This window comes from Schistocerca nitens, chromosome 1 (assembly GCF_023898315.1).
Source record: "Schistocerca nitens isolate TAMUIC-IGC-003100 chromosome 1, iqSchNite1.1, whole genome shotgun sequence".
In the NCBI taxonomy this organism is placed as follows: Eukaryota; Metazoa; Arthropoda; class Insecta; order Orthoptera; family Acrididae; genus Schistocerca; species Schistocerca nitens.
Genome location: NC_064614.1, coordinates 1,106,771,678 through 1,106,784,343, shown reverse-complemented (window position 1 = coordinate 1,106,784,343; position 12,666 = coordinate 1,106,771,678). Strand labels below are relative to the sequence as shown.

The 12,666-nt window shown below is 40.7% G+C and overlaps 1 protein-coding gene across 1 annotated transcript in view; it reads left to right on the top strand.

Annotated features, from left to right (window-relative positions):
• LOC126198828 (kinesin-like protein KIF23) overlaps nt 1-12,666 on the top strand; it is a 157,951-nt gene that overhangs the window by 54,495 nt on the left and 90,790 nt on the right. Inside the window, exons 9-10 of the mRNA XM_049935405.1 lie at nt 2,901-3,031; nt 4,595-4,698. Coding sequence (XP_049791362.1) covers nt 2,901-3,031; nt 4,595-4,698 — 235 coding nt within the window. The remainder of the gene's footprint in view (nt 1-2,900; nt 3,032-4,594; nt 4,699-12,666) is intronic.

Here is a 12,666-nt window from a genome sequence, read left to right as displayed (position 1 = left end):
ACTAGTGCCGACATTGTGCATGCTCCGTTGCCTGTGTCTATGTGCCTGTGGTTCTGTCAATGTGATCATGTGATGTATCTGACCCCAGGAATGTGTCAATAAAGTTTCCCCTTCCTGGGACAATGAATTCACGATGTTCTTATTTCAATTTCCAGGAGTGTATAACACAGTAATTACCTTCTGGTGCCCAAAAACTGCCGAACCACTCTCTCTATCCTTGTTGCAAACACTCACTCAGATTTTTTTTTCTCTTAGATCCTATACAAATGACTAGTTATCTGTAGCCACATTTCTATTTGTGCCTTTTATTAGTTCAGTTAGCCTACATGCCATATCAAATGGCTTATTAGAAACACTAAACAGTCCTGGCTGTTTGCAACAATACACTTCCAACAAATCAGTGTAGTAGAATGACCTAGCATTGCACAGAGCAAATATTTTGATGCCACATTTAGCTTGTTTGTTGGGAATATGTCATACGAAGCTGCAATGATCTCTGAATGATTCTGGTTTTTCGTCAGTTCTCAAAGATTGTAACTATTCATGCAGTTTGTGACAAGTGCCTCTAGAAAGCTCCCGATAGTGGTGGTGGTGACTTATATACACCAAGACAAAAAAAAAAAAAGATGTGCCACGGAGAAATTACTTAAATGGGAGGGAATTCGATAGCCAATGTCCTTGTGCAAACAAATAAATGATTCCAGTATAAGAAAAAATTTTATTTGTTGAAGAGTGCACTTCACAATTTGAGAAGTCGGTAAGGCATTGGTCACCTCTAGCCACTATGCAAGCAGTTACTCAGCTTGGCATTGATTGATAATTGCTGGGTTTCCTCTTCAATGATATTTTGCCAGATTTTGTCCAACTGGCATGTTAGATCTTCAAAATCCCAAGTTGGTTGGAAGCCCCTGCCCATAATGCTCAGAATGCCCTTGGTTGAGGAGAGATTGCTGGCCAAGGTGGGGTTTGGCAGGCACAAAAACAAGAATAGAAACTCTAGCTGAGTACGAGCAGGCCTTACCTTCCTGAAATGTGAGTCCTGGATAGTTTTCCATGAAGGGCAACAAAGCAGGACTTCGAATATCATTATACTGCTCTGCTATAAGGATGCTGCAGAAGACAACTAAAGGGGTCCTGCTGTGAACTGAAATGACAACTGAGACCATCACTCCTTATTGTGTGGGTGTATGGTAGGCAACAGTCCGGTTAGTTTCCCTGTACTGTGCTGGGCATCCCAAGCCACATCTTCACTGGTCATCTGGGCTCAGTTTGAAGCGGATGTTATCACTGAAGACAATTCTACTCCAGCCAGTGAGATTCCAGGCCAAATGTGCCTGACACCACTGCAATTGAGCTTGTTGTATGGAAGTCATAAGTAGTCAGCACAGTCGGTGCTGTGAGTTCAGCCCCCTTTCTATGAGCCACCTATTAATGGTCCTTAGGATCAGTGAAGCACCAGTTGAAAATTGGATTGGTGATGATGACGAACCTGGAGCTCTGAGTGCCTCTCTGATGATTGCTCAGGCTTCATGTTCTGTCATCTCTGTAGGTTGACAGCTTTCTTCTTGACACTGTGTTTGGCCATTTTTCATGTATTCAATGATGCTGGCACAAATAGTGGCATCATTCAAATGACGAGTGATTCACCGATCGCTCCAACCAACTTCTTTGAGCCCAACTACATGCTCTCTCTCTCTCTCTCTCTCTCTCTCTCTCTCTCTCTCTCTCTCTCCGGTGCTGACATCTGTGAGTTTTGCACCTGTGTGCGGGGCATACTTACTGTCCAGCTGAGTACGAGGAATGAAATTAGTGAAGACTTAGAGCTCTATAACTGACATGTCACCTGTTTACTATCCTTCCCAGCTGTGCAGTGAAATTGTGCTGCATCATCACATATCCACCCATCAGCCGCCACAGTTCACTATTTTACATTATCTGTCGACACTTCTATGAATATAAGTTTGTGACATATTTGCATTAATTCTTCATGGTGCCACTTTAAAAAAAGTGTGTTTTGATGAGATAATATACCAACAACATTGATGTTTCTACTCTAGTGTAAATCATGACAAATGTAGAAATTTGTGTAAGGCAATGTTAAGCCTTTGTGAACAGGAAGAAAATGAATAGTGGTGTGCAGGAGTTTGATAATCAACTCGCAAAACTAGAAAGAAATATTTGTATTTATATTGCTGTGAAACTCGGTACTTCTTGAAAACATAGTACACAGAAAAAATTTAACTGTAATGTTGGCGAGACGCGAATATGCTTAAATCAATACCTTGAAAACCATGTAAAAAGTCTTTAAATTACATACAAAACTTGCCAGAATAAATGAGTGTTCTTTTTGGGAAAGGTTTCTTGTGATTTTTGGTCTTTTGACGATAGGCTAGTGATTTATATGCTTGAAAGTACTTTACACATAAGACACTGAACCCAAGCAAAGAAAGTGAAAATAATTGTCATGTTGATAATTACATTCTTCGAGACAAAGGTCAAACTTGAATGGAGGGTGTAAAAGGCTGTGTCCTTTCCAAAAGAACCATTCCTTCATTTTCTGTGGGTGACGTAAAGAAATCATGGAAAGCCTTAATCTTCATTGCCAAATGGCATTTCAGACTACGTCCTCCTCCCCCTCCTCCTCCTCCTCCTCCTCCTCCTCCTCCTCCTCCTCCTTCTTCTTCTCCTCGCTAAAAACAGTAAATAATATATGTGTCGTGGTCAGAGTACCTCGGCATTCAGTGTTTTAAAATAACTGGCATTTTAGTTTAAAGGCAATAATAACAAGTTACGCTATTGTTTTGTTTTTGATAACTTGTTCCATTTAGAAATGCATTAAAATTATTTACATGTGTTAAGTGTCAAATTGTATAACATCTTTGTGTCTAAAATATTTTCAGTTTGGGTCCACCATTCCCATCAATGGAAATGAATAGTGCTGATGCTGAAAACATTCTTAGAGAATTAATTTTACATCTAGAGCTTCGTATGAAGAAAAGATGTGAACTCCTTGCTGACCTTCCTAAGAGACGTGAGTTGCTTCATTTTCTATCACAGTCGTTGTTGTTACTGCTTTAGTCTTGTTTTGCTTATATGAATAGTATGACCTGAAATATGAGGTGCATTGAAGTTACAACAGCTACGTTTCTTCTCAGTACTGGAAGCATACAAATATGCTGTTTGTTTTAGAATACGCGTGCACTCTTTGCTTTAAAATATGCGTGCACTAGTGAATGCGACAGATATGGCAGCATTGTATGACATAAAACTCTAGTGGCAGCAGTGGGAGTAAAAACTGTTTTTGGTACTTAAAATAGCAATTTTTTTCATTACAAGAGCAGTTTTCTCCATCTGTTTGGTGTTACAGATTGAAATTCATTGCAAGTTGAGTAAGACATGTGGTGATGGTGTCGAGGATGTGCGTGGTGCGCACTCATGGGTGTGACAGTTGAAAGAAGGCAGAACGTCTTCTGACAATAACAGACAACAATCTCAGCCTCGCATGAGACGGCCTGACATTTTTGAGTGAGCTGAGAAAGTTGTTTTGGAGGGTAGGCGAATGAGTGCGGAACACAGTCTCCAAAATTGGCATTTCCACGGTATGTGTGAAAACAGTGCTGCATGAATACCTATAAATGTGAAAAGTATCCTCAAAGTGAATGCTGACGGGTAACTGCAGGGATATGATGGTCGCATTTTGCTAGGCACTCCTGACGCATGATAGTAGCATGAGTAGGAATTTATTTTCATTGATTATAACAGTGGATGAGTTATACATGGGTGCCATTTCATTTTTCAATCGTGGAACAAAGTGCCAGTAAGCTCAGTGGATGTGTGTGTGTGTGTGTGTGTGTGTGTTTGTGTGTGTGTGTGTGTGTGTGCGTGAGTGCAGACACACACACACACACACACACCACAAAATCACCACTGAAAAAATTTTGGGTAAGTGCCAGTGCTGAAAAAATAGTGGGAAAGTTCTGGATTTGCAGCCATGTAATCCCTATTTGCTGCATTCCATAGGGCACTTCAGTGACAGGTTCACCCTATGAAAACATTTCAGAGAACAGGCTTCTTCCAGCATTGAGTGAAAAACGGCTAGAAAAAGATGCATACTTTGTCCTTCACAAAGACAATGCACCAGCAATTCAGGCAAACATGACGCCACAGTGAGTTTGCGACTACTACTTTGTAGTGATTTCCTATACTTCCTACTCGGGTGACATGCTGCTAGCAACTTTTGACTGTTTCCAGTGATGACACCCACTCTGTGGTCACACATTCACTAGCTGTGTCACTATTGTTAGAAATGTTTGCAGCTGCCACTGAATTGTGGTGTCAGATCTGTGAAAAATCTGCACAGCTGCAGGGAGATAATGCCAGGAAGTGACAATTTTCACAGTTTCATGTGATTACTTTGTGAGGGGGGAAAAATTAGAGGCGTTACAACTTGAATGCATCTTGTACTGTAGTGAATTACACTGGAATAACTTATTAAATTCAATTTTGAGTGAAGATTGTAATGGGCTATTGTAACAAATTAAAAATTAATTCTTTCTCTCTGTTCAACATGTTGTCACATCGTTTAATTTTGCAGAAGGAAGGTTTCGGTGTAATCTTCTGGAAATGGAGAAAGAAAACTGCTCTCTTAAGCAAGAAGTGTCCACTTACAAGGCTACACTTGACCAGGAGAGGAAGAAGGTATTTTATTTCAATAGTTCTTAAAATAATTGGTTCTTATATTTGCCAGTAAAGTATTGTTATAGAAATTTAAGAACTGGGAGTTAGTGTTGTTTTCCTCCTCGGGCCTTTTCTAGTACTGCTATTTCCAACAAATATTTGTGAAATACAGGGTGCCTGAGTTAAAATATACTGTATTAGTGATCTATGATGTCATCATAGCAACTATAGTTACTGTCGTTGATAAACCAGTCAATAAGGCTAGGAGTTCTTTTGCTAGAAAAAGCAAATAGGCAGTTGTTAGCATCTCACTTCAGCAATGAATTGACATCATTTAGTTCCAGTGAAATTATGAGCTAAGTTTAAATAGACTGAAAATTGTGTTCTAGAGAAGTGTGGGCCTAGTAAGTGAATAAAGGACAGGAACACCAACTGTGGTCAACAAAGAAATTTGGAAAATACTAAAGCAAAGGCTGTTGCACTCTTGGTTTGAAAGAATGCACAGACGGTGACAGGTGAAGATTAGTAGAGATTCATGCATCTGTTAAAGGATATATACGCGAAGCATAAAACTACCACCATCATATGTTAGTAAAAGATCTCACTGAGAACCCAAGAAAACTCTGGTCCTATGAAAATCGCTAAACATGTCTAAGGCTTCCATCCAGTCACTTGTTGACCCTTCTGGTGTGGCAGTAGAAGATAGGAAAAAGAAAGCCAGAGTTTCAAATCTCATGTTTAAGAAATTGTTCACACCGGAGAATCATCTAAGCATAATGTTGTTTGACCATTGTGGGCTCTTCTATGAATGAAATAGTAATAGGCATCCAAGGCATAGAGAAACAACTAAGAGATGAAAACAAGAAAGTCTCCATGTCTGGATGGGATCCCTATTTCGCTTTACAAAGAGTACTGTATGGCATTGGCGCCTTACCTACCTTGCATTTATCGTCACTCTCACCCAGCGTGAAGTCCCAAGAAACTAGAAAAAAGTGCAAGGGGTTCCTATACACAAGGATAAAAGAACAGACCTTCAAAATTATGGAACAATATCCATGACATGGGTTTGCTATACGTTCTTGAACATATTCTAAGTTCAAATATAATAAATTTCCCTGAGACCAAAAAGTTTGTCCACTAGAAAGCATCATTCACATGCAAAACTCGGCTTGCCCTTTTTGCACATGATATACTGCGAACTAAGGATCGAGCGTAATGTGATTCCTTATTTTTGTATTTCCAGAAAGCATTTGATGGGGTGCCCCACTGCAGATTATAAATGAAGGTTGGAGCATGTGGAATAGATTTCCGGATAACTCAGAGGCTCGAAGACTTCTTATGTAATAGAACCCAGTATGTCGTCCTTGACGGCAAATGTTCGTCAGAGAACGGCATTGTCAGGAGTGTCCTAGTGGAGTATGATGGGAGCACTATTATTTTCTGCGTACATAAATGATGTGGCAGACAGGATGGGTGGCAATCTGCGGTTATTCACTGATGATGCTATGATGTACATTGATTGACTGTAGAAGGATACAATATTGCTTAGACAAAATTTACCGTTGGTTTAATGACAGGCTGCTAGCTCTAAATGTAGACTCCCCCCCCCAAGGGGCTCAGTCTATTCATGAGTACGTGTGTGGCGAGCATGGGGCCGCTAGCTATTGTAGCCTTTCTTTTTTCCCGGGCAGCATTTCCTTTCCCTTCCCCTCCCTCTCCTTTCCTGTCCTTCCTCCTTGACAGGAGTTTTTCCCGCCATCCCTTGATCTCGGCCATCCATGACCGTCTCGCTGATCTTCACCATGCTGCTTGTTCCGTTGACTTCCTATGGGTCCCTGGCCATGTGGGTATCCCAGGTAATCAACTGCTGGGGGAGCAGTCACTTTTATCCCCTCCCCCCCCCTTCCCTCTAACCCCTTCTGCGGCAGATTTACGGCTTCACATCAAGTCCCACTTTGCACAATCATGGGCCAACTCTTGGGGGGCTACCTCCCTGTCTAATAAACTTCGTGCAATTAAGGTGACACCTGTCCCGAGGCGTTCTTCCTTCTGCCTCTCCCAAAAGGACTCGACCACCCTGTGTCGTCTCTGCATCAGCCGTACCATACTGACCCATGGTTTTCTTTTGCGTAATGAGCCACCCCCACTTTGTGGTTGTGGAGCCTTCCAGTCAGTAGACCACATTTTGGTGGAATGTCCCCTTCTTTCGGCTCTGCGTACTAAGTACAGACTATCCCCGCACCTTTAATATTGACAGACGATTCCCAGATGATTGAACTGATTCTCAGTTTCCTGTGTGAAAGTGGTTTTTATTTTCAGTTCTAAGGTTTTTAATCTCCCTCTGGAGTAGGGGCAGGGCAGTGAGGGTTGGGGTTTCTCCCACTGTAAGCTGTGTTTGGAGATTCCTGACTCCCCTCCCTGGACAAGATCCTCTTTTTCTCTCCCTTTTACTCTGTTTTTATTGCTTTTTAGATTTGGTTAGTCTCCTTTTACAATACACACTTTTACATTCTAGCGGTTGAATGCTTTTGAATAGCAGGTGGTCTTGCATGTACTGCATCAGAGGTGGGATATTTCTTGCCTCTAGAATAGCCTTGGGTTGCCCACTTGCTGCCTTCCCTCCTTTTGTTTCCACCATTGACAACACGACTGCACTTTTACATTTTTTAGCCTTTTACTTTTTATCGTTATGACTCTTCTGAGATGTAAATCCGTCCGAATGGACCGCCTTTGAAACAAGGAACTGCTGACCTTGCTGTTTGGTCCCTTAAACCCCAATCAACCAACTATCTATATGTAGAAAAACATAAGTTAATGCAGATGAGTAGGGGAAAAAGGCTCTTTATGTTAAAATAGTGTTATTAGTGTCCTGCTTGACAGTCACATCGTTCAGATGTCTGGGCATAACGTTACTAAGTGATATGAAATGGAACAAGCATGTGAGGATTGTGATAGCAAAGACAGATAATTGACTTCAGTTTATTGGGAGAATTTAGGAAGATGTGGTTCACCTGGAAAGGAGACAAAGTATAGGATGCTAGTGTGGCCTGTTCTTGAGCACTGCTAGTGTGTTGGGATCTGCACCAAGTCTGGTTAAAGGTAAATACCAAAGCAGTTCTGAGGCAGGCTGCTAGATTTCTTACTGATAGGTTCAAGCAGCAAGCGAGTATTACGGAGGTGCTTGGGAACTCGAATGGGAATCGGTGAAGTGAAGGTGGTGATCCTTTTGAGGAGCACTGTTGAGAAAATTTAGAGAACAGGCATTTGAAGCTGACTGCAGAAAGATTCTACTGCAGTCAGCATACATTTCTTGTAAGGGCCATTAAGAAAATATACGAGAAATTAAGGCTTATAGCGAGGCATATAGATAGTTGTCTTTCTTCACTCTGTTTGCGAGTGGAACAGTAAATGGAGTGCCTAGTAGTGGTACAGCATTCCTTCCACCACACACCATATGGTGACTTCTGGGGTATATATGTAGAATAGATAATAATAAAAATCTATTAACTTGACAAGTAATTGAGGTATTTATTGCCAGTATGTTTCTAAAAGTATGGTAACCCAAGATTTTTATTGACACAGCATAATACACCTTTATATGCACACCATTAATGGTGTGATGGACACCATTATATGTATTCCATTTCTCCCCAAGTGTTTTGCAGCATTAAAGATGTAACATTTGTGATGTCTCACGAATACGACAGTTCAGGTCTGGTAGATCATGTCACAAGGAAGTTTGGGCACAGGATACAGCTTCAACATGTCTGAGTACAGTATTGGCTTAACTGTAGGCTCCGTGAAGAAGAATCAGCCTTATAACCCTGTCCATTAACAGTCCACACCACACATTCATTTTTGGAGAGTCACATTTGCATTCTATCACAATGTGGGGGTGGGGGTTCAGTTCTCCATAAGCGGCAATTGTGCTTATTTACTGTGCCGCAAATGTGGAATGTAGCCTCGTCTGAGAAACCGTTGAAATCAGGGAATGCCTCGTTTCCATCAATTTTCACCAAAATTCTCTCTGCGGATGCCTTCTATCGTGACATGTCCTCAGGTTGGATTTTGTAGTGAAATGGCAGTTTATACACAAATACATGCAACCTTTTATGGACACAACGTGTACTTTCGAAAAAGGTAACTGCAAATGCCTACTTGCTTGTCAGATTGACTTACATCTAGTAGGGTGTACCAAGCAGCCAGAGATGGCAGTCGTGTGCGTGAGATTTGCTTGCTTGTGTGAATGAGTGTGCATGTATTACTTTTTCTCAGGAAGGCTTTGGCCAAAATACTGGGTGGTGCAGGGGAGTGGGAAATTTTGAACGTTACAGTTGGCAGCACTGTAGCCCTGGCAGATGTTCGAAACTTTGCACAATTGATGTGAATGCATTGCCATTTAGTAATCGTGGAGAATTGGACTGGTGCGGAATGTGCAGTAGCTGTGAGAGCGTTTTACAAAAATGGTGATAGTGCGACTGCCGCGCAGAGAACATTTCGACAGCATTACCAGCTTGGACGTCATGGACGTGTCCCATCTGCGCATGCGATTGCAACATGGGTGCGTAATTTTGAAGAAACAGGATCTGCCTTGAAAAAGAAACCTCCAGGTGGCATTCCAACGGTACGTACCCCAGAGAACATTGCAGCTGCTAGAGCTGCAATCGAGAGAAGTCCTCGCCGCTCCGTTCGACAGCATGCATCTTCGCTAGGGATTAAGCGACGAAGCTTACAAAGAATACTGCACGAATTAGACTTCCATCCCTATAAGTTGCAGATTGTGCAACACTTACATGAACGAGACCCAGTAGCCAGATATTGGCTAAAATCAACGAGGACGCGAATTTCCTTGGTAACTTATGGATATCAGACGAAGCCTATTTCCACCTGAACGGATTCGTGAACAAACAGAATTTTCGTTATTGGGCACAGGACAATCCTTGTGAGTTTTACCAGCAACCACTACATAGCGCCAAGGTCACAATATGGTGTGCTGTATCATGTCATGGTGTTATCGGCCCTTATTTTTTTGAACGTGAGAATGGTAGTGCAGTGACAGTAATATCCGCTCGATATGTTGAAATGCTTCAGACATTCTTTACACTGAGACTGTACGAGCTTAATCTTAACGTCGAAAACATGTGGTTTCAGCAGGACGGAGCCACGTCACACACTGCTCGACAGTCGATGGCAGCAGTTCGTCAATTGTTTGGAAGACGCATTATTTCACGTAACGGTGACATTGCATGGCTTGCGAGATCTCCTGATCTTAGTGTGTGCGACTTCTTCCTGTGGGGATATCTTAAAGGCAAGGTGTACCATACACGTCCTGCAACAATCCATGAACTGAAGGAGAACATTGAAAACGAAACCACAGCCATTCCCCAAGATTTGTTACACCGCACTTTCCAGAGTTTTCATAACAGGCTGTTAGAGTGTGAATGCCGAATGGGAGCACATCTTTCCGATGTCATCTTTAAAAAGTAAAGAGACACTTTTGGACATTTTGATTGTAAAGACATACTGAATAATGGCATACTGAATACATTCACTTTCGTTAATATATTACTAGTTTTATGAATTTATTCATGGAAATGACGTTATTTCGAAATTTCCCGTTTCCCTGCGCCACCCTGTATAACTGTAAATGTACCTTTTCGTTGCGCCTTATGCAACTCAGTGCGTCATCTTTTAGGCACGTAGCAATCTTATCTTTTCGTTGTATTGTTCATCCCAGAATTCCACATTTAGAGTATTTAGATTTCATTGTCCTTAAGGTTCTTGACCCAATATTACATATTGTTCAGAGCAATTTGCCCATTACTGTTTTTATTATTATTATTATTTTTCCCCTACCACAAAAAAACTCGCAGCATCTTGCCCAAATGTAATGACATACTTCATGTGCACATTTCCATTTGTCATAATGATTGAAAGTGATAATTTGCTGTAAACTGAGATTAGACAAGAGAGATCATAGAATATGTTAAAATTTGCTCTTTGGGTTTGTGACTAGTCGACATACAACACACATGGAGGCACTGTCTGTCCTTATACATTCTGAAAAATGTGTATTTCCATGACAGGTGTCATTAAAATATTGCTGGGCTATAAACAAGAACTGAAAGTAACCAGTCACTAAATTTCAAATTTCTTATTCACAATGCATTTAAGAGGCTTTGCTTAATCAATTTGCAGTTTTTGTCTCAGGTGGGAAACACGTCTAAATATCTGCAGTCATGTGCATCTACATTGTATAGATTGCATTTGAAGATAACACATACTCTGTTTACAAGCTTTTCTAGATATATTGTTAAAGTACGCCAAGTAGCTCCATATGTTTCCCAGGAGCAATGTACCTGAGCTATAGATGGAAACTGCCACCTGATCATAGACCCTCTGGAATACATCATATGTAATAAATTTGAAATTTATCTGGGATTTTATTCAAATTTTAAGCAGGCAGTCACATAACAAACACAAGTGTGAGTTTTTTTAAAAAACTCCTTGACTGTTGTATATTGTGCCACTTGGTGACAGGGTAGGGTTGCCAGACAATTCGTATTCTCTCTCTCTCTCTCTCTCTCTCTCTCTCTCTCTCTCTCTCTCTCTGTGCGCGTGCGTGGAAATGGAAACCTGTGGTTAGGATATGTTTGTTTCCAAGAAAAGAGACGAGTTGAAGAACTGCCACTGATTTGGACAACTTCTAGAAATTAATGTTTCATTGTGCGCACATGCAGCTAATTTCTGCTGGCTTGTTTTTTCAAGTACTGTATATTCTTTGTGTCTTATTTCAGAGTTTCTCACTGTAACATTGAAAATGTGCTTTTATGTTTCAGTTACCTTATATTTATTGACAGCACACACATTTTTGTTACAAAAAACAAACTTATTAAATCTTTTAAATACCATTTACAGAAAAAATGCTTTGCAACCATATGCTTTAAAGTTTTTAAAAGAAAGGATTCTCTTCAATGACATTATTCCCCTGTAAGTCAACACACCACTATTCTAGAGAGCAGTGAAAATGGTAGTTGAGAGGGGTAAGTCAGCTCTCCATTTCAAAGTGTTAGTGAGAAGCCTTTAGTCTAGTCTGGCTTGGTCCACAATTTATTATTGCCACAGTGTCATTTCTGTCAATGGGTACCATCCACATAGCATTGTAGGAAGCAACAGCTACCAAATGAACACACATAGTTGACTGGACCCTTGACGATATTGCACTTCGTTCATGGTGCTGCAGCTTGTCCAGCATTTGCTTATGTCTACACTTCATGGAAGTGTGTTTGTGAAGAGGACAGTGATTTTCTTTGGGCTGTACTGATATTTTTGTTTGCTGGTTAAGATGTCTGAGCAATTGCAACATTAAAGACAGTGCCAGAAGAAATGAAATCTTATCAGCACCACAGATTGCAACTGCAAAGCCATGTGGTTTTCCCTACACATTGTACACAGAATATCTGCAGACACACAGGAAATGGAAACCTGTGGTCAGGATATGTTTGTCTCCAAGAAAAGAGATGAGTGGAAGAACTGCCACTGATTTGGACAATTTCTAGAAATTCATTTTTCATTTCACTGTATTAGAATTTTATGACATCCTACAAGACAAAAGCTAGCAGTGGAAGAATTCTGAAATCTTCATGATTTAGGTACAGAAAATGCATCAATGGAAGATGCATTCTTATGAAGAGATCATTGCAGCAGCTGGACCTACTTTTATGTGAAAAAGGTACAATATCAGGAAAGTAAACTGTCACCCTTTTTACCTTTGTGAGACCTAGCAAAGAAAAGAGACCTGTTTGTTATGTGGAATCTGAATATGGGTTTATCAAAAGTGCAAAGCTAATATTAACATCTTGCAAATTCAATGCTAATCAAGAAATAGTGATGTTTTTAAACAGTGGGTTTTAGACCTACTACGTGATTTGGAAAGGGATTTTGTGATTGTCTTGAATAAGACCAGTTAATGGCTAGGACCACTATACA